This window comes from Sander vitreus, chromosome 3 (assembly GCF_031162955.1).
Source record: "Sander vitreus isolate 19-12246 chromosome 3, sanVit1, whole genome shotgun sequence".
In the NCBI taxonomy this organism is placed as follows: Eukaryota; Metazoa; Chordata; class Actinopteri; order Perciformes; family Percidae; genus Sander; species Sander vitreus.
Window position 1 is genome coordinate 3734618 of NC_135857.1, and position 26573 is coordinate 3761190.

Sequence of the window (26573 nt, forward strand, 5' to 3'; positions counted from 1 at the left end):
GGCGGTGAGGAGGCAACCTGGCAGCTTGTTGCGGGCAAAACACATCACTGAAGTGGAGGTAGTCCAGGGGGATCTCTACCAGGCTGTTGCTTTTTGGGCTTTCCACCGAAGTGGTGCAGAGTGCCACGGGTGGAGGGAGGGGTTGTGGACGAGTAAGAGGTAGGTCAGGGAAACAATGTGGAAAACAGTCTGTTCCCCACTTCAGGATGTTACCCGAGCTCCAGTCAATGGTGGGCGAGTGATGCAACAGCCAGGGGCGACCCAGGATGACATCAGTGGTGGAGTGTTCTAGAACCAGGAAAGTGATTTCTTCAGTATGTAACCAACCAACTTGCAGCTTAACAGGTCCAGCAAGATGGTGGAACAAACGTCAGTCCAGGGGCTTGCCTACTATGGACTGGAGGGTAAACGAGGTCTGGCACCGGAAGCGACAGAGGTTGAGGCGGTGGCAGAGGGCCCCGGAGATGAAGTTGCCGGCGGAGCCTGAGTCAATGAGGGCGGTGGCTGCAAGGGAGCCGTTTGGAGCAGTGAGGGTTATGGAGGTACACAATGGAGAGGAACACAAGGATGGGGTTTGAATAGCACTCACCAAGGGTCGTGGTGGACGAATGGGACAGGCTGCTATGGTGTGTCCTCCAGCCCCACAGTATAGGCAGAGCCTCTGGGTTAATCGTCTTTGACGTTCAGCCGGGGTCAGGCGTACATAGTCCAACTGCATGGGCTCACCTCCTGGTTCAGAGGATGGACTTGAGGGGCGGCGAACTGGGTCGTAGCGTGGTGGAGCTGTCAACTCACTCAAGCAACTCTCGCGCCGATGGGCCACCCGGAACGCAAGTTGAATAAACCTCTCCAATCCCATGCTGTCATCATAGGCAGAGAGGTGCAGACGGAGTGATGGTTCTAAGCCCTGGCGGAAGGTAGTGAGCAGAGCTGGCTCATTCCAACCACTTGCAGAAGCCATGGTACAAAACTGGAGGGCGTAGTCAGAGATGGAGCGCTTGCCTTGTTGAAGGCTATGAAGTCGTTCTTGAAGAGTGGTATCACCGGTGGGGAGACAAAAAAAACTTCACGGAAGTGCTCTGTAAATGCCTGGAGCGAGTTGGTGACCGGGCCGGCTTGCTTCCAAACACTTTCGGCCCACTGAAGGGCTCTCCCAGTGAGCAGGCTGATAATGTAGGCGATCCGGACACGGTCTTTGGGGTAGCGGTGAGACTGCATCTCGAGTGCGAGAGAGCACTACAGCAGGAAGCCATTACAGTCTTCAGGGGCACCGGAGTATGGAGCGGGTGTGCCCATAGGACCGGCAAGGTGTGTTGGAAGTAGCGCAGGAGAGGCAGCTGCTGCATTGATGGCTCGTCGCAACTGTGTGCAAATGTGTGCGGTCTGGTCTTCTGTCGCAGACTCAGACTCAGGACACAGAATACCATCCGAATATCTTTAATGGAGGTCTTGGACAGGGTACAAAAAAGTAACAATTACAGAAAACCTCTGGAGTCCAAATGACATGTGGAGTCCTATAGTGATGAGACCAGACAACAACTGAGCCATGGAGAGGGTTCTTGTAGATGAAATAATGAGTTCAAACAGGCAACAGGTGAGGAGAGCTAATAGGCTGGGGATAGTGAACGATGATACTGATTGAGAGGAGACTGTGTAGTGGGCGTGGCTGAGGGAGAGCCCAGTGCCGGTGTGACACCTACAGCATAAGCAAAGAAATCTCCAATTAGTTCACATGATTTATGTTAATGTTCCTCAAACCTTCCAGTTTCTGTACATCAGTCCAGTGTTTTAGTTGAGTCACCAACTGTCGAGTTTGAGTCAAATCTCGAGTCCCCAGTGTTCAAGTCCGGGTCCAAGTCCAAGTCACCAAAGAAGAGTCCCAGTCGAGTCCGAGTCAAGTCACCATTACCTGAATCAGAGTCGATTCACAAGTCCCGAGAATAGCGACTTTAGTCAGACTTGAGGCCGAGTCCAGGACTCAAGTACTGCATCACTGCCTCCTGCGTTAAACACCAGTTACCAAACAACATGCATGTGCGTGTCAGTCCAAATTACACATATTAAGCAGTTTGAACCCACTGATGAAATGCCATTCATTTTCTAAGTGTAAGTAAGTAAAATGTTTCCAGTGCGAGGGAGACCCGACTCAAGAGGAGGAGATGGAAGTGAGGCCAGTGTGTGTCCAAGGCAGGTGACGGATCCGGATCCGCTGCGCCACGCATGGATGAAATAATGAAATAGTAAATACAGCAACAGAAATATGTGCAGGATTAAGACAAATGAACGATGTTGTGTAAGAACTCGGGTTAATTTCCTACACCTTGTTCACTTACCCTACTTACACATCATCCACGGGATCAATTACGCATTAGATGAGTTTGCCAACCAAACACTGCTTTTTTTCCTGGGGAGATGGATTTGTGCGTCTCACCTCTTGTGCACCATGGATGTATGTGAGCCTCAGCAACTACAGACTCACAGACAAAATTGCATTTTTCTGTGCTGATCTTTTTGTTGCACAAATAATCCGGTTGCACACAATATACTGTAGCTATAGGATGACTGAAAGTATTTTCTAAGTCGATTTTTCATTCATTTCAGGCCCTAATTTTTAACAGAAGTAGCCTGTGAATTAAACAGTTAATAGTGTGAAAGATGTGAAACATTATCCCCATAAATGATCAAACTTTTATGAAGTATCAGCGGATATAATTATGTTTGTTCATAGTCAACGTCATAGACATATGACAGTAACTGAAGTGGAAACTTTATTTTGTAATGTTTGATGAGTTTCGGTAGCCTGGTCCTACCAGACTCTGATACATTTCATTTGTACAGAGAGTCTGGCCACTCTCCATTGACAAGTGTTAACTTCCTTGAAGGCGGGTACTCTGTTGAAGTTTAAAACTATTGGATCTGCCCAGAGCCACTCTGGATCTGCCATAACCAATCAACGTTTGGTCGAGACATCGGCTTAGCATCGCTAGCGTTAGCCTTAGCCAACTCCTTCACCACTAACGGAGCGAGCTGGAAAATCAGACTTTTCCCAAACCCCGTGGGGAGCCAACCAACACCAACAAAACTCAGCAAAGATTGTTCTTGCTCGGGCTTTAACTTCTGGATATTCGGCAGCGTTGCCACAACGGACCGAATTGGCTTCGCTCGCATCTTTCTCCGCCGCCATTACGGAACTACAACTCAAACTAGTGCACGAAATTAACGTCATCGTTCTCAGCCACTCCCTCTGTTCGCTGATTGGACCGGTAAAGACTTGACCGGAGAAAACCCACGAATATACCTCAAAACCAGACGTAGTACTGAAGGAAAATGAAAATTGAGTGGACGTACGTAGGAGGGCGAAGCCAGGCTAGAGTTTCGGAACTTTTCAGTTAATTTGCCACGTTACAGAGCCAGACAAGACTTTGGTGACGGCCTGAACATTCTCACGTCAGCTCAGGAGTTTGTGTGACGGCCTGCACATTCTCGCATCAAGTTACATTTTTATACATCACACAGTGTGCGTGAAAACCAGCGCACGCAAGCTTTTCGCGCGAACGCAATGTTAATACATGTGGCCCCAGGACTCGAGTACTCCATCTTATTGATGGTTTTGCAGTGGTTTCGTGTTTTCCTTATGTAGGGAAAGAGGTGTACACTCAAACTGCTTGTAGCAATTACAACATTTGATGAAATAGCTGTCAGTGTATTAATGTTTTGTCCTTTTATGTTTGGTGTTTGATTTCACAAATCAATTTAATTAGCTTGAAATGAAGTTTGTAGTGAGAGGATCCTTTCGAGCCATTCTAATGAGCTTTAAGTGTGTTGAAAGAGGGCTGCCTGTTCTGGCAAAAAGCCACCATCTCCCTGGTCTGGGCCTCTCAGCTTAAGCGCTGCTCTATAATTTAGTATCTTCCTCATTAATATGATTAGCCTTTAATGCAGAATCCAGAAAATGATCAAATGTGGCTGCGTGAAAAAGTAAGAAAATAAGCTAGTTATGTCTATCAGGGTTTGGTATCCATTGTTTGTGAATATTATAGTTGGCTTCTAAGCATTTTGCTCATACTATCCTGGAGTCATTGAGCGTTTTGAGTGTGAATCTGATATCTACTGCTCGCTCCGATTCTCCGGCAAACAATGTACATTATTCATGGTGTTAGAACTTAACCTTTTTTATGTGCATGCCTCTTAAACTCACAGGGCGTCATGGAGGGGAGAAAAATATCTGGGAGAATGAACCACTGGGGTTCCATCATGGAGGCTGCTTTAGGCTAATAGCATGAAACAGGTCGGTCCTTGAAATATGGAAAGAAATACTGTATTTTAAGCAGTGTTCAAGGATCTTCCTCAAGTTTGCCTCCGTTTTTTTCCTGATGCCATTTTTTCCTGATTAAAAAGCTAAAAAGGCAAGTAGATGTTTATGAATAAGCTCAGGGATGAATTAGTGAAGATCTGCAGCGATACGCAAACACTCCAATTATAACTTGGCTGATTGCGTGTGTTAGATCTTATGTTAATGAATCCAATTAATGCGTGAGGACAGTGATGTCTGTGAAGTGGTCTGCCCAGTCCTCATCTCCCTCTGTGCTTTTTTTCAGTTTGTTTAGTCAAATAATAAATAGCTGGAGGCAGTACACTTAAGCTGTTTCAGTTAGGACCTGGAGTTGACGTAGCACCGGAAACGCTGTTTGTTCATCTGAACTCAACGTGAACCTCCTTTGATCAATACCCGAAAAGTGTTACAGTTAATGGATATGGGATATTACTCTACGTGTATATTAAGCGTTGGACGGAGCACTTTAATGCATCAAAAATGTGTTAGGAAAATTCACACTTATTTAACCTTAAAAAAAAAGGCTTCATCCTCTTTCACGCAGACAGCGATCCTCCGTCATATTAGCTGAGATTTCATCAGATCAGGACTCAAATTCCACATTCTCTTAAATCTCATATTAATTCAAACACCGCTGCTTCACCCACGTCCCTCTCGGCCAAAATGTGAACTTTAGTTAACAAGTCATCTGCTAATGTTGGCACCATCATGGATTAATGGGGAATGAAAGGGAGTGAGAGGAATGGGGCTGACAGGGAGGGAGGGAGGGAGAGGGCAGCGTGGGGGGGCACATACTGTATTTCCTTTCATAGGCACCCTTGTAGAGATTGCACAGGGAGACTGTAGTCTTGCATAAAGATGCTTCTTCTTCTCCTCTTCCTCTTCCTTCTCCTCACACCTACCTGGTTATGACAAGAATAATCAGACAAGAGCCTTTGCGGGGGCTGCGAAAAAGGTTGGCCACATCATCCATGTTTTATTTAACAACTGTTGCTTTCAAAGGTTGCGCAAACTTCTTCTCGCCTGTCTTTTTAATGGGTCCGCCAGTTCTCCAGCTTCCTCGTTACCGAGCGATAATAAACTCTCATATCCTCCAAGAATGCATCCCTCCTCAGACTGAGAAAGAATGCACATAATTGGATGAAGCCGGCAGAGTTTGGCTCGACAGGCTGTGGCGAACATCATGTAACGGCAACGCACTGTGTATTTATAAATGTGCTCCTGGACTGTTGTTACTGCATATGTGACATCACTTTAGCTCTTTCAGTTGTATCTTTTTCTCCATTATAAATAAATTAAAAAAATCAATGAAGAGAAAAATGCCCCGACCTCCTCAAAACAAACACCGATGGTAAACAAGTTCTACAGTGCATACAGAGCAATGCTGACAGTGGGAGCAACTTTCTGACCTTTTTGATCCCTCTTGTCCTTTGGAATGTGCCTTGGTCGACGCCCTTAAACAAGACTCAGAATCACTCCACTGTTTTCCTTTTGTTTTCATATTTATTTTTCTTTATCGCTCAAACTTCAATTTGATACGTTTTCGTCTTTTCCACAAAAGAATGAACTGTCCTTACCAGATGGTGTACAAGCATGACAACAGAGCAAAAATAAAAGATATAACAAAAAACAACTTCAACTCACAATCACGTAACTGTTCTGAGCGGTACCTGAAGCAGCGGTCAAAAAAACATATGGCTACAAACCAAAGGCCCCAAACTGAATGACAGCTAGGCTTTTATTCACTGGCTGATGCAATTACTGCCTTAATCAGCTGGTTGTCAAAAGGCTGTGACGATACACCACGCATCAAGATCAATTAAAACAAATTGTCAGTTTACAATGAGTCTAGTTTACTGTAAATATGACTGTATTTATGCACAATTTATCAAAATAAAAGTTAATATCGAAATCATAATTTTGCCTCCAACATTGCATATGGGGTAGGAGTTGGAAGGCTGTGTCGCTGTCTTGCGGTTTCCTTTTCAAAAATAAAATTTCACTGGAAATACTTACTAATAATAATACTTAAGTACTTAAAAAGATTTTACAGTATACAGTATATTAGAATAGATTAGATTCAACTTTATTTTCATTGCAAATGGCACAAGTACATAGCAACAAAATGTAGTTGGCGTCTAACCAGAAGTGCTTTAAAGGTCCCATGGCATGAAAATATCACTTTGAGGTTTTTTAACATTAATATGAGTTCCCCCAGCCTGCCTATGGTCCCCCAGTGGCTAGGAATGGCGATAGGTGTAAACCGAGCCCTGGGTATCCTGCTCTATTTGAGAAAATGAAAGCTCAGATGGGCCGATCTGGAATCTTCTTCCTTATGAGCTCATAAGGGGAAAGGTTACCTCCCCTTTCTCTGCTTTGCCCGCCTAGAGAATTTGGCCCGCCCATGAGAGAGAGAGACATCATGGCTTCAAAGCATGGCAGTTGGTCAAGGCCACACCCCCACCCTCTACCTTGCCCCCTCTCTCCTCCTCAATAGCATTTAAAGCTACAGACACAGAAATGGCACATCCTAAGGAAAGCTCATTGTGGGCTCTAGTGGCTGTAATTCTGCACCAAGGCTGAATTTCGGGAAAGAGACTTCAGATACAGTATTAGGGGACCATAAAGGTCTATATAAAAGAGACTTCAGATACAGTATTAGGGGACCACTAAGGTCTATATAAAAGAGACTTCAGATACAGTATTAGGGGACCACTAAGGTCTATATAAAAGAGACTTCAGATACAGTATTAGGGGACCATTAAGGCCTATATAAAAGAGACTTCAGATACAGTATTAGGGGACCACTAAGGTCTATATAAAAGAGACTTCAGATACAGTATTAGGGGGACCACTAAGGTCTATATAAAGAGACTTCAGATACAGTATTAGGGGACCACTAAGGTCTATATAAAGATACTTCAGATACAGTATTAGGGGACCACTAAGGTCTATATAAAAAGAGACTTCAGATACAGTATTAGGGGGACCACTAAGGTCTATATAAAAGAGACTTCAGATACAGTATTAGGGGACCACTAAGGTCTATATAAAAAGAGACTTCAGATACAGTATTAGGGGACCACTAAAGTCTATATAAAAGATACTTCAGATACAGTATTAGGGGACCACTAAGGTCTATATGAAAGAGACTTCAGATACAGTGTTAGGGGACCACTAAGGCCTATATAAAAGAGACTTCAGATACAGTGTTAGGGGACCACTAAGGTCTATATAAAAGATACTTCAGATACAGTATTAGGGGACCACTAAGGCCTATATAAAAGAGACTTCAGATACAGTATTAGGGGACCACTAAGGCCTATATAAAAGCATCCAAAAAGCAGCATGTCATAGGACCTTTAAGTAGTGATTAAATAACATATGCTACAGTATATACAGAGTGCAAGGTATGAAATGATATATAAATATATAGATATGTGTCTATATGATGTCTATTACTACAGGTATGTACAGGCTATGAACAGGCTATGGCTATGAGAATACAGATATATATATATATATATATATGCTGCGTCTGTTAAAGTTAAATGGTCACTTTTGGCGATGAACCAGATTTGGTCCGTGTTAGTACATTCTCAGTTTTTACTCTCTTACTGCTCTTTAACGGAATTGGTTTTCTTTGAAGTAGGGTTTGTTAGTAATAACAAAAGAGTCAGCACTTATTTCATCCGCAGCAATATGAAGAGAGTGAATGTTTGTACAGCTTGCCATGAAGCAGAAAAAAAAGATTAAAAATGCACTCATCTCTTTATGCAAATAAAGAAATGTTGCAGCCAAGCCTTCATCTGAGTGAACTGACTGCTTGATACACTCAACAGGGCATTTCATGAGAATCTCGCACATCAAGAACTAGCACTACTGCTATTGAACGATTACAATTTGTTCATTTACCATGACAAAAACTTAGTATAGTCAGGGACTACTGTACAACTTCCCAAGTGAGAAAATGGGTTTTAGGTTTAACCTCTTTTGCTGTTAGTCACATTTTGCAGCTTGTGAGTGTTATAATGTCAAAGGCATAACGCTAAGAAACACTGATGAATAATTAGCCTCTTCAAAACCTTTTAATAAACTTTGCATGCATCAAAGGGGTTGTCTCCTTTGACAGTTTCACAAAAAGAAATTTAGCTGAAGTGAGGAAGAAAAAAAGAAAATGTGAAGGGGAATGTGGCAGGCTTGTAGCAAATGATCAAACGGCGAACATTTCCATCAGAAACATCTAAGGCCTGATGGTGAAGTGTGAACTTAGAGTAAAACTGTGACATATATACAGTACAGCACTACTAAAGCCTCTTCCACATACTGTGTATACTGTATGAAACATGCACTGTACACCGGTAGGAACTTGCAGCATCCTGACATGACTTATATTCTAATATATTGTCATTCATCCATTTTGTGTCAGATAATAAAAACAGAATTTTAAAGTTCTCTTTTCAGATTGCTGTAGTGTAAATCTTCATGTAAACCAAAGACTGAGACACTGTTATAATTCTGTATCGTGTTCTCATTTTTGCAAAGTCTTTTTTTTCATTTTAAACATTACTCTCTTAATGTGGGCTGTTATTCCTATTAGTCTTGCTAACATAATATTCAACAAATTGTGCAAAAAGTGCTGATCTGTGAACTTGGTGGTAACCTGGGACGAATAGGCAAACAACAAAACTACAAAAATGAGACCCTGGATTCAAACAGAAACCGATAATACCCTTTAATTGAGTCTTGAGTCAGTTAAACGTCCGGTTTGTGTTGTTACCCAGTCAAATCCTTGGTGAACATGCATGCACATGAGTGCTTCCAGGGAGTGGATCCTTGTTAAGTGAGTAATGGATCCAAACAGAGACATGTCTGGAGACTTTAGGTGCACAGATAGCCCGGCTGTGCTCTTGCGAGCAGCACGGGTCAGGATACAGAAACCTAGTGGATGATATATTCCTGTGAAGCACCTCATGAATCCTTTATCAGTGTGTTTGAACATTGATCACATTGAGTATTAGCCCGAAGGCTGGTCTCTGCTCTTGAAGTGAGTAGAAAATCCAAATTCTCACATGAGTGTTATACGAGGCACAAAATAAGTAAAACAAATAGCCTTGTCTAACTTTCTACTAATGCAGTACATGTACTTCAAAAGCAAACTGCTTTGCCTTCTCTTCATCTCATGTTTTTGCAGCTCTGTAATTAACAAGCAAAGGTTTTTGTTGTACAGTAACTGCTGTTGGATCTGGCTGCTGTTGCTTAGATCAGAAATGTGGTTTATGAGTGTCTGCCGGTGAAGTGATGAACCAACACCTACTCCAAATGACTCATCAGGAAGCAGCAGAGGCTTTATGGACAGACCAGGGTTGCTTGTTGCGCCATCACAAAACATTGGCAGCAGAATGAGTGCTACACTGATGAGGAATGTGTGACATTATGCCTGCAACATTTGGATTAATATTTGGTGACTGGATGTGTGATCTAAATTAGATCATAAACATGACCAGAAATGTGAAGCCATTAGTACTGGGAGCAAGGGGGGGGGGGACTTTAGAAACATTATAATGTGAAAAATCTGATTCCAAGGGCGGCCAGCTCCATACATCCAACTGCTGCTCTTGAAACTTACTTTGTTTGAGTTGGATAATCCATCACAGTGAACACCTCTCATATTTGCTCATTTCACTACACTTAGTCCGGCATGACCATCACTTCATGGTGGCTAATGCTAGCAAGCTTTAGACTGTGAAAAGAAGGAGGTGGTCGGGTTGGTGGATGGGTCCCAAAGCACAGGAGTTTTAAGCGGGGCGGCGGACTTTGTGTCCTGGAAGAAGTTAAGCGGAAAAGACTTTCATCCAGGAAACAGATGATCATTTCCCAGAAGTACTACTTAAGGAGACCAGTGATTTAACACAAACCACAAACTTTTTTCAAATGCATTTCCACTCACCTTTTGTTGGCGAAACTTAAATGTCATGTGACCGGTCGGCTAAACATAATAACTGTCATTTGACAGGTCGGTGGTCGCTGTAATTTCGTAAGATCATACGAACCCATTGAAAAGAATGCGTGGTACTGTAACACTATGTTTTAGCATTTACCGTTATCTGGCGTTGCCTGTCCACAGTGGCTGCTGTTCAGCCAGCGTTACATTGGCTTACTTTAAACTGCGTTAAACATCAATACTGTATGTGCGGTATTAGTCAATTGTGAACCATTTAAATAAAGAATAAATAAAAGAATTAAATAAATAGCATAACTAGAACAGTATGTTCAGTATCAGTCAATGAATTGCAGTTAATTTCTTGGCGCACTGCTGGACAAACTACGTAATGACACCATCTCTAAATCAGGGATGCACCGAATCCAGGATTCGGCTTGGGATTCGGCCGAATATTGGGCTTTTTGACAGGATTTGGTTTCTGCCGAACCGTAGAATTTTTTTTCTACTGAACCGAACCCTACGCTTGCACTGCGCGATTACGGGAAGGTGTTCATGTAGGTGGAGTGTTAAATGCAGTAGGCTGTGAGAAAGTGGAAATGGAACTCGTGAGCAGAAAAAGTGTTGTTTGGCAGTACTTTCAGTCAAAAGAAGGCCATTCAAGTCCAGCTACATGTTCAATCTGCAATGCTGATTTGTCTCGTGGTGGCAAGGAACCTAAACAATACACAACATCACCGCTGTTACAACATTTGGTATGAAACATCCGAAAGAATACGAGTTGTGCATGAAGGAATCTACAGACAGCAGCCAAAATGCAGCAACTTCAGGTACGGCAAAGGAAGGACAGTCACAGCTGAAATATTGTGTTAACCAGACAGTGCCTCTCCCGGGCTGTCAGCTGTTCACTCTGTAAATGAGTCTCCCTACAGTGGGAGCGGAGCGACCGAACGGCCAGCTGCTGCTTGTTAGCTAACGTTAGCTTTCTAATTTCACCTACCCAACATGCCCTCATCATACACTGGTTAGAGACAATTTGCCAAACAAAATTGTCACTCATCTGGCGATAGCGATGGGCTTTCCTACGATGTGAAAAGAGCGTGTGAATTCAACATTAAGTTGTTACATTTAACTATTTTAGAGGCTGTGGACGTTGTTTACTTCATTAATGTGTTTACTGTGTTAATGGACTGAGGATGGGAGTAGGGTTCGGTATTCGGCCGAACCCCAAAAATCTGGATTAGTTGCATCCCTACTCTAAATCACTGAGAATGTTTCTGACTAAAATGTAGCATAATGGGAATATGTAATCCATTTTTTTTAACTGTCAAGTGTGAATTATAAGTGTGAGTGGGTAACTAACTCAGTATCTAATGTCTAACACCTACGTGCTGTGAGGAATAACATGTTGATTGGAATGTCTTCCGATAATTGCTATGCGAACATTTGGGACTGTGTGCTGCTCTTTGTTCACAGATGGATTTAGAATGTGTCACTATTGCTATCTATCTATTTGGCGGAAATAAAAGCTGTCGACATACTCCAGGTTAGGCGCAGTGGTAGCTTTTGTCTAAACAGGTGCAATGATTCATTGTGCCTTCCCTTCTCTCTGCCGTGCTTCTGCATGGAGACTCTCCCACTGTGACTGTTTAATTAGTCACCGATGTCTGTGTCAGTGTTTGAGCGCCGGGCTGCTAGACTCCCTCGGTGACAAACTGTTGCCAAAGAAACACATCCACAGCGAGCCCAGATCCACTGATGCCGAGGGGCGGCTTGAAGAGTTCAGGGGGTGATTGAATTGTTTACAGTTCTGCAGTTTTTTTTTTTTTGTTTTCTGTTGGGAAATATAGCATCATTTATGTCTGCTTGGCTTTTTCTTTTGGCATAAATCTAAAATGACTAATGTTACACAGTGGCTCCTTGCCTCCAGACGACACTATGAATATCAAAAGGATTGATCAAAGACTTTATTAGCTACACCGCTCCAAACCAACGCCCTCACTAAGATTTCTTTGTACTGTATATATAGAAAGAATCTGACATTTCCAGGCTCGATTCCTTCTTCTTTTTTTCCCCCGGTGCTTATTTTTTTGCTGACATGTTTTTTCTTCAGTCCACCAAAACTCTGTTTTTTTTTTGTTTTTGTTTTTTTAGCTCAGCCTATGCCCTCTGGCAGATTGTATCTTCACAGAATCTTGCGTTTACAGTTGATGCACAGCCCATATATAGAGTTGATGAATCACACAGTAATTGCATTGATGAAAATGCTCCAGACCAGCTCCCAGGCAGGACTTCAAGCTGCAGATGTGCTGACTCCAGTGCCACCCAGAGGTCTTACTGGAGCTGCACCTCTGCCACACTCTGATTATACCTCTCTAACCTTGACAGTCCTCTCCCATCAAGGCTGTGCTGTCTGTCCCCTGTCTCATCTGAAGAGTTATTTTGGTGGAATGTAACTAAGTCCATTTACTCAAGTACTGCACTTAAGTACACATTTGAAAATCACTAACTCACTCTGATATTTCAGAGGCAGTAAATGTCTGTTAAAAAGGGACAGGAAGGAGACCGAAATGGAAAGATGGGAATTACATGATCCATGTGTACATTAACACGTTTAAAGTTCACAGAGACCAGCGGTGGAATGTAACTAAGTACATTTACTCAAGTATTGTATTAAAGTACAAGTTTGAGGTATTTGTACTTTACTTGAGTCTTTTATTTTCATGCGATTTTTCATTTTTTTACTTTCTGCTTCTACTCCGCTACATTTCAGAGAGAAATATTGAACTTTTTACTCCACTCCATTCATCTGACAGCTTTAGTTACTTTACAAATTAAGATTTTTGTGCACAAAACACATGTAGTTTATAAAATCTGATGTTTTATTATAAATTAAACTAGCCAACAATATAACAGCCCACAAGTCCAGCTAATACGATGAGACCATTAAACACACAACTGTTTGGATCCTTTCCAGTTTCTAAAAAGTGAGGATTCGTCTGCATTGAGTAATTCTACTTGTAATACTTTAAAGGTACACTGTGTAGTGTTTTAAGTATATTATCAGCTAAAATCAAGATTAGAGCCAGCGTCACGTGACTGAAACCAGCTGAAACGGAGGAGATCAGTGAGAGGCGCTTGTCACTGCCCCGGCAAATCTGAAAGCCTGCACTGCACTCTAGTTCATAATGGAGGATCATACTTATGCCGAGCCACAGGAGAAGCAATCCTCGTCACCAAAAAAGCAAAAGACATGAAAAAAAATTGGAAGACATGTTGTCATAGCTTCTTGGTACGTAACGGCTACCGTAGATGCAACACACATTTGAAAAAGCGAGGCGCTAGAGAGCACTATTCGTTTGAATGCAAAATACAATTTCAGCGCTAGATGGGAGAAATTCCTACACAGGGGACCTTTAAGTACATTTTCCTGATGATGTTTACATTTTACTTAAGTAACATTTTCAATGCAGGACTTTCAAGTGACACAGAGTATATTTACAGTGGTGTATTAGTACTTTTACTCAAGTAAAGAATCTGAATACTTCTTCCACCGCTGCTACATCCACCCACCATGCTCTTCTCCACGGCCCCCGTGTTTTTCTCCTCCCCTTTCACATAGCTGTCATGTCGACCTTTTGTCGACTGCGAGAAGCAATCACGCCTGATCATCAAAGCGCCAGCAAGTGCAAAAGGATAAACGTGAAGATTCGATAATCTCCAAAAATGGGGGATCTCGTTAACATCATTAATCTTCAATTGTCAACTCACTTTTCTCCCCCCCCTTTGTCTCCTTTTTCTCTCTCAGGTCTACATCCCCTGCAGAACAGCTATTGTCCTGGCCAACGAGGAGATAGATTACCGTTATTAGAGGATGATTGTCTCCACGGAGACCAGGATCGAGAATGGATTCCGACGTCAAACTGAGTGTTAACAATCACCTTCATCTTAAAGTGTCAAACCCCGCACACCACCCAAATCCACTTTTTGGTGTTTAAGTCTCTTTTTTTTTCCTTCTAAATGGGGGTAAAAAATAAATAAATAAAAAAAAAAACCCATTCAGAGCTTGTGTGTGCTTTCAAACCATCTGCAACCTTAGATGCTGTGTAACCCCATTGGCTACAGATTGGTCCATTTGGGAAGCATCCAACCTAACCAGCAGCTAGATGCTAAAAGTTAAAACCCTGCCGAGTCCATCCAGCGCTAGCCAGCAGCCATTTATAGGCTCTGTTGAATTTGGCGTGTCATCTGAAACACATGACAAAATAAGAATACTTTTGAAGATTATGTATGTTAAAGTAATTGTACTTGGTTTAATTCTTGTGTATTTAAATACAGATAACATTGTGTCAAAGACACTGAGTAATGTACAGTATTACCAGCACTTGAAAATCAAAACGTCCAGGTATTTATTCACTGGTGATCCATTTTCTTTTTGTTAATTTGCATTTTGGGACATTGTACGTATAAAGAGATTGCAGTTTGCACAAAGTAATAAGCTGCTTTGAATTATTATACTTGTAATGGGTATCTAAAACAGATGTGTTGTCATGTTTGAATTTATGCTGCTACTGAGAGCATTTCATGTACGTGGTTATTTATGGCCCTGTTATTAAGGCAGTAATTTGCAGCTAAAGCAAAGTGATAAAATCACCTAATTTGGTGAAAAAAAACATGTTGCACAAGTAACATTTTTAGCTGAATTACACCGTTTTCTTTCCACTTAACAAAACGCAATGCATGGTTTTCTCCTGTAGTAGAGTCCATTAAAGTAGTTTATGTCGTGTATTTCGCCAAGTTCTTCAAACTCTGCTGAAGTCTACTAAAATAACTTGATACTGATGATCAACACATCATTTTGTGTGGGTTTTACAGGTATGACTCACACGCCTGACTACATTGAGATGATTTGTGTGCACCATCTTCATTAGGTACTGTAGCATTCCCCTGAGATTTACATCGCAGACGTTCCAGGAACTCAGAATGTCTAAATTTCGCACATGTGCCCCTTAACAATTAGCTCTGACTTGTGTTTCAACACATTTCATGATTAAACATGTCAAAGAACAGCTGCGTCGCTCAACCTGTGTATGCCATAGTTAATATCTGAAAAGGTTATCGATTAACCGAAACATAAACAGAGGAACTTCGCTGATGATGGACGACTGCTGAACTCACTCATTCAGGCAGCATGTCATTAAAATTAAAAGGTTATGTTTAGCAAATGACTGTGATAATTGATCTGTTTCCAGGCTTTATGTTCTCTCGGTTTTTCTAAAAGTCCCTTGTTGCCATGTGAATGGGTGTCTTTTTGACATCTTTCAGCATTCTCTGCACGTTTTCTATCAAAGCGATACTGTTATAAGTGAAACTAGGGCTGATTTTGGGCATCCCAGATAAAAGCTAATGCCTTGAGTTACTGCCATGGATACTGTAATTGTGTGATCCACACCTACAGCATTATAGTACACACACTCAGCCATTTAAGCGGTGTATTGTAGCATATGGCAGGTTTTGATCTGCCATCCCCTGTAGCTGAAGAAAACAAATTTAAATTCAGGACCATCATTCTGTGTTTATCCAAAAGTATCATGAACATGTCATTTCTTTTTTGCGTAACACCATTTAAAAATGCCTTTCTCCACCTCTCAAAAAGCACAGAGAGGATCACTTTGCATAAATTCCGAGCGACGAGGTTGTGAGACTAAAGTGGAGTGTTTAATCATCCCTCATCTGACCCAATGTCATTGTCATTGTCGTTTTACTGTTGCCAAAATGAATGGTCTGCATTTGTTCTCAAAAGTAAAATTGAAGTCTGATACACAGTAACTATTGCAGCATATTTCTTTCATTATTACTAATGATAATAAATCGGTGCCTGTCGAGCCACGAGAAAACTGTGGATGAACTGGATGTGCGCTCGGACTACTGATTCTGTCCCGTCGCACACTTATGGAAATGTAAGGCCTTCAGCATCCTCCAGAGTATATTGTGATGGTACTCTGTCACCAAAAACTGTTCTTTATGGGCTTGATATTCAGAGAGTTGATAACTCATTTTGGATGTTATTTTCAGTTGTCGCCTGTCTGTCAGTTTCATCACCAGTGGAGGTCCCACATATGTACGAGACTGTATCCAGCAAGCCCCCCCCCTCAACATACTTGTGTGTGTAGCAGGCAGTGGACCAAACCACTGTGAGGCAAGGAAGGGGGGGGCTCTCAAGATGTTTTTTAAACTTTAAACACGTTTGCCTAGTTTGTATTGTTTTACTACTTACACAATTATTTTAATTATATATTCTTACATTATTTACAATACACAGTGTGTTTTTTAATGATCTTTTGGGAGGGGGGACGGGGTAACTCACAGATGAGGTAGTTCCTGACCTGTGCAATTTACGCTTATGGTAAATATACATTATCATGAGAAATGCTACTGGGTTTGTGCTTGACCAGAAAACTGCATTGCAACTGAATCCACTAAAGAAGGTTAATTATCCTACCTCTCCGTGTCGCTCTTGCTCCTGCAGTATGCAGGAAAGATAGTGGGGCCTTTTGCATGTCTGTGCCAAGGAGCCCATTGTCTCATAATCGATCCATGTGTGTGTAGAATACTGGACCAGACTTCAAAAAGGAAGTAATCTACCTTGTACTGTACACTCCAGAACATAAAGTTTCAGTTTCCATTTTGGTGACCAGGGAAACTGTGAAATGTTGTTATGGGACAGAGCTACAGAGCAGCCGCCTCAGTGGTTCCCACAACATGATGTAAGGGGGATGAAAGACAACTCATCAGACCATAATACTTTCAATTTCTCAGGCATCCTCACTTTGAGCATCTTACACTAAATTATGGGTCTTTGTGCGCTGGCATCAACGCGAAGCTGTCCCATGGAAAGCAGTTTGGGAAGATGACAATGTTGTTTTGTCCAAAGGTGCTGATTCAATGCTGTGGTCATTTTCTGCATTGTTTTTGGTGTTTGCATATTATTTTTTTTTGTATCTCTGGTTTTTCGGTTACGGTTTGACCTTGCGCATTTTCAGTAACTGGTTCCTGGGCAACTTGCTAGGGTTTCTGCTGAGTGTTTTGAAGCCGCATGACATGTCTTATGCAACTTTTCAGTGTCTTCACTGTCTAGTATCTAGACCCCCCAAAGAAAAAACCTCTCTGGCCTTTTCCAAAAATGGCTCTGTTACTTTATGAGTATCCATGTGCTGCCACAGGGGATGGCTTGTACAATGTAATGTGCTTCAATCCAATTACCATGCAAATTTGTTCACACAGTAGACAATGTAACACAAACACCTTAGCATAATGCAACAAACTACAGTATGTCCTCAGACCATACCTGAGTTAAATCATCACCTTTCTGAAACCGTTGAAACCCAACTGTAAGTTTCCCAGTATTAGATGTTGCACTGGATTTTACAGGTGTTATGTTGTTGAGTGTACACCCTGTAGATGTGACTGCCATGAGATATTCAGGACATATATAATACATTCGGTACATGAGATTTCCTAAGTAACCCTGAAAGCACAGAGTATATTCTGTGTAGTTAAAGTTTGTTTTTCTGTATTTCTTATGGGCTCACAAGGATAGAGATGCCTAGAGGGAGGATCCTGGAGAATGCGATGTTGTCAAAGTCAGAATCTGGGGTCTGACTTGCAAAAAGAGGATGTTTTTCAGAGTCTGACCTAGGAGACTGAACTCGTCGTCGGGAAGGGATTTCACCATGCGTGCTGCTGCAGCTCTAATACAAAATGCCTGCGATTCCATTCTATTCTTCTGTTACTTGAGCTTTCCAGATAAATGCTGGCCTATGTTCAGACAAACACTTAAGAAATTAAAAATGTTAAAGCTACACTGGGTAAGAATTTCTCCCATCTAGCGGGTGAAATTGTATATGACAACCAACTGAATATTACTTTCTAGCCCTTCCCGTTCCGAGCGCGTTTTAACTCCTACGGTGGCCGAACCCAAAATGATCTCTTAGTATCTCCATCGTTTACACGCAGCTGTTCTAGCCACTCCAATATTAACTTTGGTCTTGTTACTTTGCCTGTCGCGTTGTCGTTTTAATTCTCTTTTTCGCTTCCCTGGCGAGTAATCTCCCCCTGGCATTGGTCACGGTGCCACTAGGTGTAACAGGGCGAAATGTGGAGGTATGTCCCTCTTTGGCTAATGTATTTTAAAGAATGGAGGCGCAACATGGCTGCCGTCATTCGAGCTACTCGCTCCTATGTATTCTGAATGATTCTGAATGTCAGATTCTGCGCTTACGAGGATACTTTAAATAGTCGGTGGGAGTAATTACACATGAATGAGCACATATTTGTGAAAGAACAAAGGGGTGTTTGCTAAGAATCAACTCAAAAAATTACACAATGGAGGGTTAAGTTAATAATATATGAAGGCAATTAGGACAGTAATCCAATAAATACTTTATATTGACACGTGAATGTTTTGAAGCAAGACGCCTTTCTTCTGCGTGTTTCTCAGGCAATCTCAAACAATACAGCTACACAGGTGGGGTTATTTAAAGGTATCCACACCCAGCACATCAAATACATCCCAACAGAGGGAGCAATAATGTTAATGACATTAATGAGTGAGATGTTTGTAAGGTCATGTGACATGTTATCTGCTGGTAAAGTAGGAAAACAACCAATAAATATTTTTTGAAGGAACAAAAGCTGAAGGTCATTTATTATTAGAATATTAAGTCTAGTATAAAGTAGTCTGGATCAACGGAAGTACATTTCCAGGATAATTGCCTGCCAGACATCGATGTCCCTCACCTTCCGCTCTCCCTGTGTGTTGCCATTCTCAAACTCTGTTCGCTTAGGGAAACGCCAACAAACTTTGGGTTAAGAGTCAGTCATCCGGAGCTTAGCGCCGCCCAAGACGACTGTGATTGGCTTAAAGAAATGAGTGTATGTTTATCCTATCCTAGAATGTATGTGTGCTGTAGCCAAACTTTACTCTACAGCGCTGTGGAGATGGGTCCGGCAATGCGAGACTAAGTATAAAGCAAGAAGATTTGAATGGCAAATGCCTTGATAAAAAAAGGGTCTACGCTGTGTACAGTATATGATGACCTCCCTTTCTTTCAGTGTGATATTAGAGTGCTCAAACAGCAGAGAAAACCAGTACCTGAAAACCCTGTTTAAACAGCATGTACGCCAGGAGAGTTTCTGGAAGGCAGTTCTGTGAAACCACTACCTGTCAGGTTTGATTCAATAATTCAATAAATGTAAAGTTTTTTTCTTTTCTGAGTCCATTCAGCAATACATTATTAATAGGGCTGTCAAACAATACAATACATTTTAATCGCAGAATTTCTATAGTTAATCGCGATTAATCGCATGTTTTATCACATGCGATAAAATATTATTATTTTGCATTTCAGAACTGTTTTTATATTAACAATGGAAAGCAATTCTTACCAGTGTATCTTGATTGGGAATCAAATGAATGCAAAGAAAGTGACTTTATGAACTTGACTTTAAGATTTGTATTTGTTTATTATTTATTTACTGTAAACAAAAGAAAAATATGTGAGTCTAGTCATTATTGCACAATTCCTCCAAGTACCTAACTAAAAAACTAAAAATCCCTATCCTTACCAGAGTCAATATAGTGTTTAGTAGTTCCTAAATAATGTTGATTACTCACTGACGTCCAGTGATCACCGGTTAATGAGACAGCGTTTGCACTTGGCAGCAGTTCTGGTGTGGCAGCTTTCTCCGTGTCTTACAGGCTGTGTATGGTGAAACTACTGTCCCCCTCGACGGCAGTGTATAAGACGGGTCAGAACATGCCAACCGTAGTACATCTTTAAGTCCCGAGTCCTCTACGATGCTGACAGGTCTGCAGTTAGTTAGCACCCATTTTGCAAGAGCTAGTAAGTAGTCATTTCTTTGGATTTGGTTTCACCCACAGGTCGGCGAGTAGCACTCTCCAAAATACTGCTTTGCCTGAGCCCGCTAGCATCAACCTGAGTCACGTTAACTGTACTATGCTTAGCTCGTAGGTGGTAGCTCAAGCTTGATGTGCTTCGGTGATATTTTAATTCGGCTTTACACAACGTGCATATGGCTTTCGACTTGTCTAACGAGCTGTCCAGGAGTTTTGAAAAATGAAAAGCTCCATTCAGAATTGTGTTGCTGCTGTCTTTCTCCATCATTCCTGCAGCTGCAGCAGCAGGATGTGATACGAGGAAGTATGGCAGCTTGATGATAAGTAAAGGTGCTGCAAAGGGTCAAAATAGTAGCCTGTTAGGCACAACGCGAAGCAGAGTGAAGTGTAAAATAAATTAATAAATGGTGGCATGCGATTAATGCGTTATGCTCGGCCCTTAATCGCATCGTGATTAACGCGTTAATGCTGACAGCCCTAATTATTAATGTTGAGAACTATTTTGTTTTTTGTTCTCATTATTGATCCGCTACTTGTGCACATACTGTAATAAAGTTTAGCTTACACATAAGAGTTCTTGTTCTGTCCACTGGTGAATATGTGGAACAGTCAAGAAAAGCATGTGTACTCTTCATCGTTGTTGTTGAAGAGAGTTAGCTGGTGGTTTTCAGGAACAATCACAACCTGTGGGTTTGAACGCCTGGGGCACACAAATATAGAAGCTGTACTTTTGAGAATAGCTAGTTGTATTTGCCTCGGATGGTCAAACACTATCCACTAGCCATAACTTTAGCCCCCTATATAATATGGTCAAAGGCTTCATTCCTTGTGTTGTTTAGATGGGACAAATCATAGGAGCCTTGATTATCTGAACGTTGTAGTTTTAGTGTCATATGCAACACGAAAAGGGTGTAACAAAAGTACTTGATGAAGAAATGAAGGGGTATGGGCTGCAATATTTTTCAAAACATACATCACCCCGTAGCACCAGAGGATATCATTACATTGGAGTCACAGAGCTAAACATCCTTTATGTTCAAATAATACAATATAGACAAATATAACTTATAACAACACGTCATAGAAATTGAGCATGAACAGATGTCATTCATGGCTGGTTTCACAGGTTAAAAATCTTCTTTCTGGTGTGTAATATTTTCTTATACAGATGGTTGGAAGGGTATTTGAGGAGTCTGTTTTTTTCAAAGATCACCAGGTAGGCTATTTATTATTTATTTTTTTCCAGGGAAAAAAAGGATGCTTATCTCTGTGACTCGAATGTAAATGTAATACATGAGAGGCACAAACTGGGAGGACTGTAGTTGTGGAGTTTTTGTGGTGACTATCTTTTCTTTTTCGACAGAGGCTTCCGTGGTTTGTGCTATAAGAAATCCATGCGACCGAGCTATCTCTTTGTTGAAAGCGTGAAGATGAAAATGATATCAATCTTGTCATTGGAGTATTTGTATCAAATGCTTGAAGGAGGAATACTTGTTCCTCCTGGGTCAAACTGATGTGAATCTTGACTTTCATTGTGATTGCTGTGATTGTAAAGATCATCGGTGCCTGAATCAGGCCGTCTGGCATCAGGGAGAGGAGACAGGACTGTTGCCAGGCCCAGCAGAGTGTGCTGATATTCTTTTTGTCATCGCAGTCGGTTTTCATCTTTATGCACACTGGCAGTGACTTGTTCCAATGGAGATCTTTGGGACCCAAAGTGACACTTGTTTTCTATTGTACGAGTTGATTAAATGCATTCTCCCGGTATCTCATGTCTGTTCAGTCCTCATTAAACAGCTTGAATGAAAACCATCAGTATTCAACGCTCCTGAGAACCAGAGCTGTGAATCTCTAGCAGAAACTGCATTCATACAAAATCCAAAGATAAGTTCATTGGGTGGGAAAGGATCCACCAGAAATGATCTAAAGAAGCAAAATGCAGCGATATCTGGCGAGCGGGAGCGTGCAAGTATTTCTTATGAAGTACTTCCTTCTCCGAGTCCCACAGGAACTGCATTACTTCAAAATCACCTTAGAGCTCTGACTTCCATTTATCAAGGCGATCCGCAATTGGTCCACAGGGTGAGCGGCAGTCAACCATAAATCTAAAAATGTCAGATAAGGCAGCATATACAGCACTTCTCTTACCAATTATATCTTTGCAAGCTTTGATACATGTAGCAGTTATCGTCCAAGCAAACAAGGGAATCATGAGGCAGCCCCAATACCCAACCTCTGCAGCCAGAGTTTCAGCAGAAAACTCACTGATCTGTTTGGAAGGAATCTCTCCATCCCAGGCTGAATGGAGCTTAGTCATGACTGGCGTGGCTTCCTTTTTGTATGCTTAGCAGTCTGTAAGGATCCCCCTGCATTGATAATCCCAAATCCTGATTTTAGGCCTATATATCAAAAATCGGGCTGAAATAAGAGGATCACGACATGGTGCGGCTCCTCAGCCACAGCAGGGAACTCAGAGAATGGAGCGTAACAGCTTTGTTTCCCCCACTGAGACTTTTCCAACTCCACAAGCAATCCATAATCATCCTGTGCTCATGCCACTGTTTGTATGCATCCATAAAAGGAAGGAGGCGCAGCAGGGAAGGATGTCAACACATATGCATACTGATATAGAGCCAGATTTGAAATTAAGACATGACTGCAGGCGGTTCCTGAATTGGACCAAAAAAAGGTGCCAGTACCCCAGTTCAGCAGATGCCAGACATGATCATCGCATGTGTATTGGATAGATTCATATGTATATATATATAAATAAAGTATGTTCTAAAACGTCCTCAAATAAAAAGGTTTTATGTTCAAACAACCAAACTAACAGATCTATATCCTGCCTCATCTCTTTTACCTCAACCTTGTTAAATAATTGCAATCCTAAATCATGGTAGTATGGACAATCCAAAACAAAATGAACATAATGTGTTATGTTTTATTGAGATCACATAAATAACACAGTCTGTCTTCCTCATCAGTGCCTGACCAAACAAATTTTTCATCAAACTATAGGTTCTAAGTTTTGGCTTATTCCAATTCTCGTTAGCTCACTTCTCTTTTAACTGCTGAAAAACAGTGTCTTTAAACACATCATTATCAACCTTTTCTCTCCTAAAGTACAATTCTTCAAATCCTGTCCTCTGAAATAGCATGTTGATATATGGTATAAATATAATCCTATTAATAACAGTGTTAATAACTAAATAAATGTAAATGTACTTATGTGGAGAAAAATCACACGTTCCGGTACTCCGTACAAGGGGCGTCGGACTGGGGGGAAAAAGGGGACTGAGTACCCAGAAAAAAAAAAAAGATGCTAGAATGAATAGCTGTGGATGCAGGGAGGGGCCCATAGAAAATGCCTTTCTACAGGGCCCAGAATGTTGTGCTACGTACGCCCCTGCTCCGTACTGGTGAGTACTGGCCCATTTCAGGCACTGCCTGCAGGTTATGTTGCTGTTTCTGATCACCGTCCAGGATGCCTCAAAGAGATGCACAGGAGCAGCTGGAGGGCCATTTGCTTGTAAAGAGCGCCATCTGGTGGCTACAGGTGGTGTCTGCAGGAAGAGAAACTTTTAGAATCTGATATTCGTTAATTCGGGTGGAGCCACAGACAGCTGGGTGGACCTCCCACGGTTTCCTGGACCTCCGTATACGCGCGTGTGTGTGTATGTATGTGTATGTGTATCTTCCCACCAAACCATCTGTCAGAAGTTTCAGACTGATGAAAGCGTTGCACGCGGCCATTGTCCGCAGTTGAGTCGCGCAAACTTAAAAAAAACAAAAAAAACAACATTGTGATTGGCGTCTTCCTAAGGAAGGTAAGACGTTTAACGTTAATCAGTTTGACTCTTTATTTGAGGTTAAAGTTGTTGCTGAACAATTGTCACATTTGTTAGGCTGCAAGTTGTTAGTAGTAAAAGGGAGGAAAGCCACACAGTATGTGAGGGAAAGCAACGGCGTGCTAGCATAGCTTCCCGGGCCATGTGTAACTATGTCCTGCAGACCGTAGCGTTAGGCTTGTCCATAAGGAAGCAGTGCACATGGTTCTGAGAGCAGGGAGGAGGGGAGGAAGGACCGGCTGATGCAATATAACCTGAGAGCATTAAAGGGCACTACTGTACTTTTCTCTTCATACGTGCAGACTATTGGATTCTGAAGCAAATATCTTAATTGCTATAAAAGTTGGTCTGAAGTAGTTGTGTGTGTGCGGTTTCAAAAGACAAAAACATTGTCTTTTATAGCGAGTGGCGTTTCCACCAGTGCTGCTGTATGAACTCACATGAACCCACACTGTAAATAAAGGAAACTTCGTCTCCATTTTTTCCATCCGTGCTGTCAAGTTTTCTATGGCTTAATAACAAAGTTGAGCGATGACAAAATGATGACAATGTCAATGTGGGTAGAAAATGAAGACTTTCATAAAACACGTTTGAAAATGCATTTTGTTACTACAGTATGTGAAGCTGTTCGTGTTAATATTCATCTACATTTGATATTTAATTGCCCCAAAGTTGTCTTTTTGATCAAAATGTCATGCATGCCTGCTTTGGCTCGCTTTGTTTTGAAACATCCATCTGTATGTGAAATGAAAAGTTTAGCATTAATCACGCAGAGTTACAACCAAACTAAAATGAATACCCAGAATCAAGTTCCTCAAAATCATAATCATCAGTTTATCAGTCAACTTTCTCATGTGCAACAGTATCATAATATCAACAGTGAAGTAGACATCGTTGGGAATTTACCTCCTCGGTGTCCCCTCTTTTGGGACAATGTGTCTGACTCCAATACAAGACCTATACATCCCGCGCATTTGTTAAATTGGTGTTACATTGATCCTAAGCAAGAGCCAAATAAGACGATAAGATAAAGTCAAATACATTTGTTTAATCAGTCAAGTGTCAGAGTTTCAATACACAGATCTGTGGGATCACAAAGCATGCAGAGACTAAGTTTCCCTAACAACAGACAAAAAGCCAGAGCCGGTCCACGTATCTCTAGACTGTTAGACCTTGTGAGCCCCGATCTATTCTTCCCCTCATCTCTTATACTTTCTTTCTTTCTTTCTTTCTTTCATTCTTATTATATATATATATATATATCTGCAACTAGTAAGAACATTATTCTACAATATATGGATTATTTCAGGCTAAATAGGCCAACTGCATTTTACATATGTTTGATTCATTTGTGCTTTAGGTAGGTAACGTTAATTGTGGTTTTCACACTTTTCTGCAAACAGGCCTACTTGCATATAATGTTATTGGTCGCTGTAATCATTCCTCCTGTCCATACTGGCAACAGTCCTTACGTGCAAATAATGCCTTTCAAAGTTCATCCAACGCTGATATGAGGCTTCAGAAGTCTGAGTTCGTCAAATCAAATCTCCCAAAGTTTCTGTGTTTTCAGTACAAAATTCCTTCTGTGTTACCGAAGCTCAGTAAGGAAACACTATCTGTGCAAACAAGGGAAGAGGACATTCTTCAATAAGAGAGACTGCTAGACAAAAACACAATCACTGTTCTGTATTTCTTTCTACTTCTTTTATCCAGTACTTTTTATGTTAATGTTAAATTCCCTAGATACACAGAATGTTTCTGAAACAGACAAGAAAACACTATACAATCCAGTATTATCCACACGGCTGATATTTGAGTCATTTCACACCACAGGTTTGAGTTCACAAAGGTCGATACTACATCAATCAGTCTGAGAATGGAGCTGAGGGTTCTCTATCGTTTTATCTCTGCTGCACTAAACCACTCCTTAATTTGACTTTCCTAAATGAAAAACATCTGGTTTGAAGTGGAGTAAGGGCAGCATATTGGGCTAACAGAAAGATGGCAACATGGCGTTTTCTCCTCCATTCTCCAGTAGCACTAACTTAGCTGCGACGACGCGCTTTGAGCTCAGGCTCGTACACAGGAGGGTTACTCCGATTCTCCACTGGGCGCGTGTGTGCTGCGTTCCGGTTTTGTTCCGTCCTCCCCCACGCCAGACTGATCTCACTAAATGGGGCGTATGTATGACACGCCAATTCGTATGCCATTTTTGCGTGTTATGAAGACGCATAATCGTTTTGTAGCGTGTTTATCAACGCCGTTTGGCCTCCATTGACCTACATTACATATGAATTATCGCCGTAGCGAGTTGTATGAAAGGACGGGGGTTGGTTGGGGTGGCGGATGGGTAAAACTCAGGACTTTCACCCAGGAGGGCTGAAAGTCCTGTTTACGCAAAGTCATGATGCCATGTTGGCCCATGCGCCATATCACACCGGGAGCGTCTCAGAAGCGGAGCGTCTTGCTGCCCGACTCTACGTGTGTGTGTTAGGCCTGGCAATATATCGATATTTTATTGATATCGTGATA

At 41.6% G+C, this 26573-nt stretch overlaps 2 protein-coding genes across 3 annotated transcripts in view; both read left to right on the forward strand.

Moving 5' to 3' along the window:
• gbe1b (glucan (1,4-alpha-), branching enzyme 1b) overlaps positions 1-14336 on the forward strand; it is a 146860-nt gene extending 132524 nt beyond the window's left edge. Inside the window, exon 16 of the mRNA XM_078245751.1 lies at positions 14083-14336. Coding sequence (XP_078101877.1) covers positions 14083-14145 — 63 coding nt within the window. The 3' untranslated portion in view covers positions 14146-14336. The remainder of the gene's footprint in view (positions 1-14082) is intronic.
• Positions 14337-23836: 9500 nt separating this feature from the next.
• The window catches only part of LOC144515159 (high affinity cationic amino acid transporter 1-like), a 25292-nt gene continuing 22555 nt past the window's right edge, over positions 23837-26573 (forward strand). For both annotated transcript variants that reach the window (XM_078245752.1, XM_078245753.1), the window contains exon 1: positions 23837-24020. The gene's annotated coding sequence lies outside the window, so the exon portion shown is untranslated. The remainder of the gene's footprint in view (positions 24021-26573) is intronic.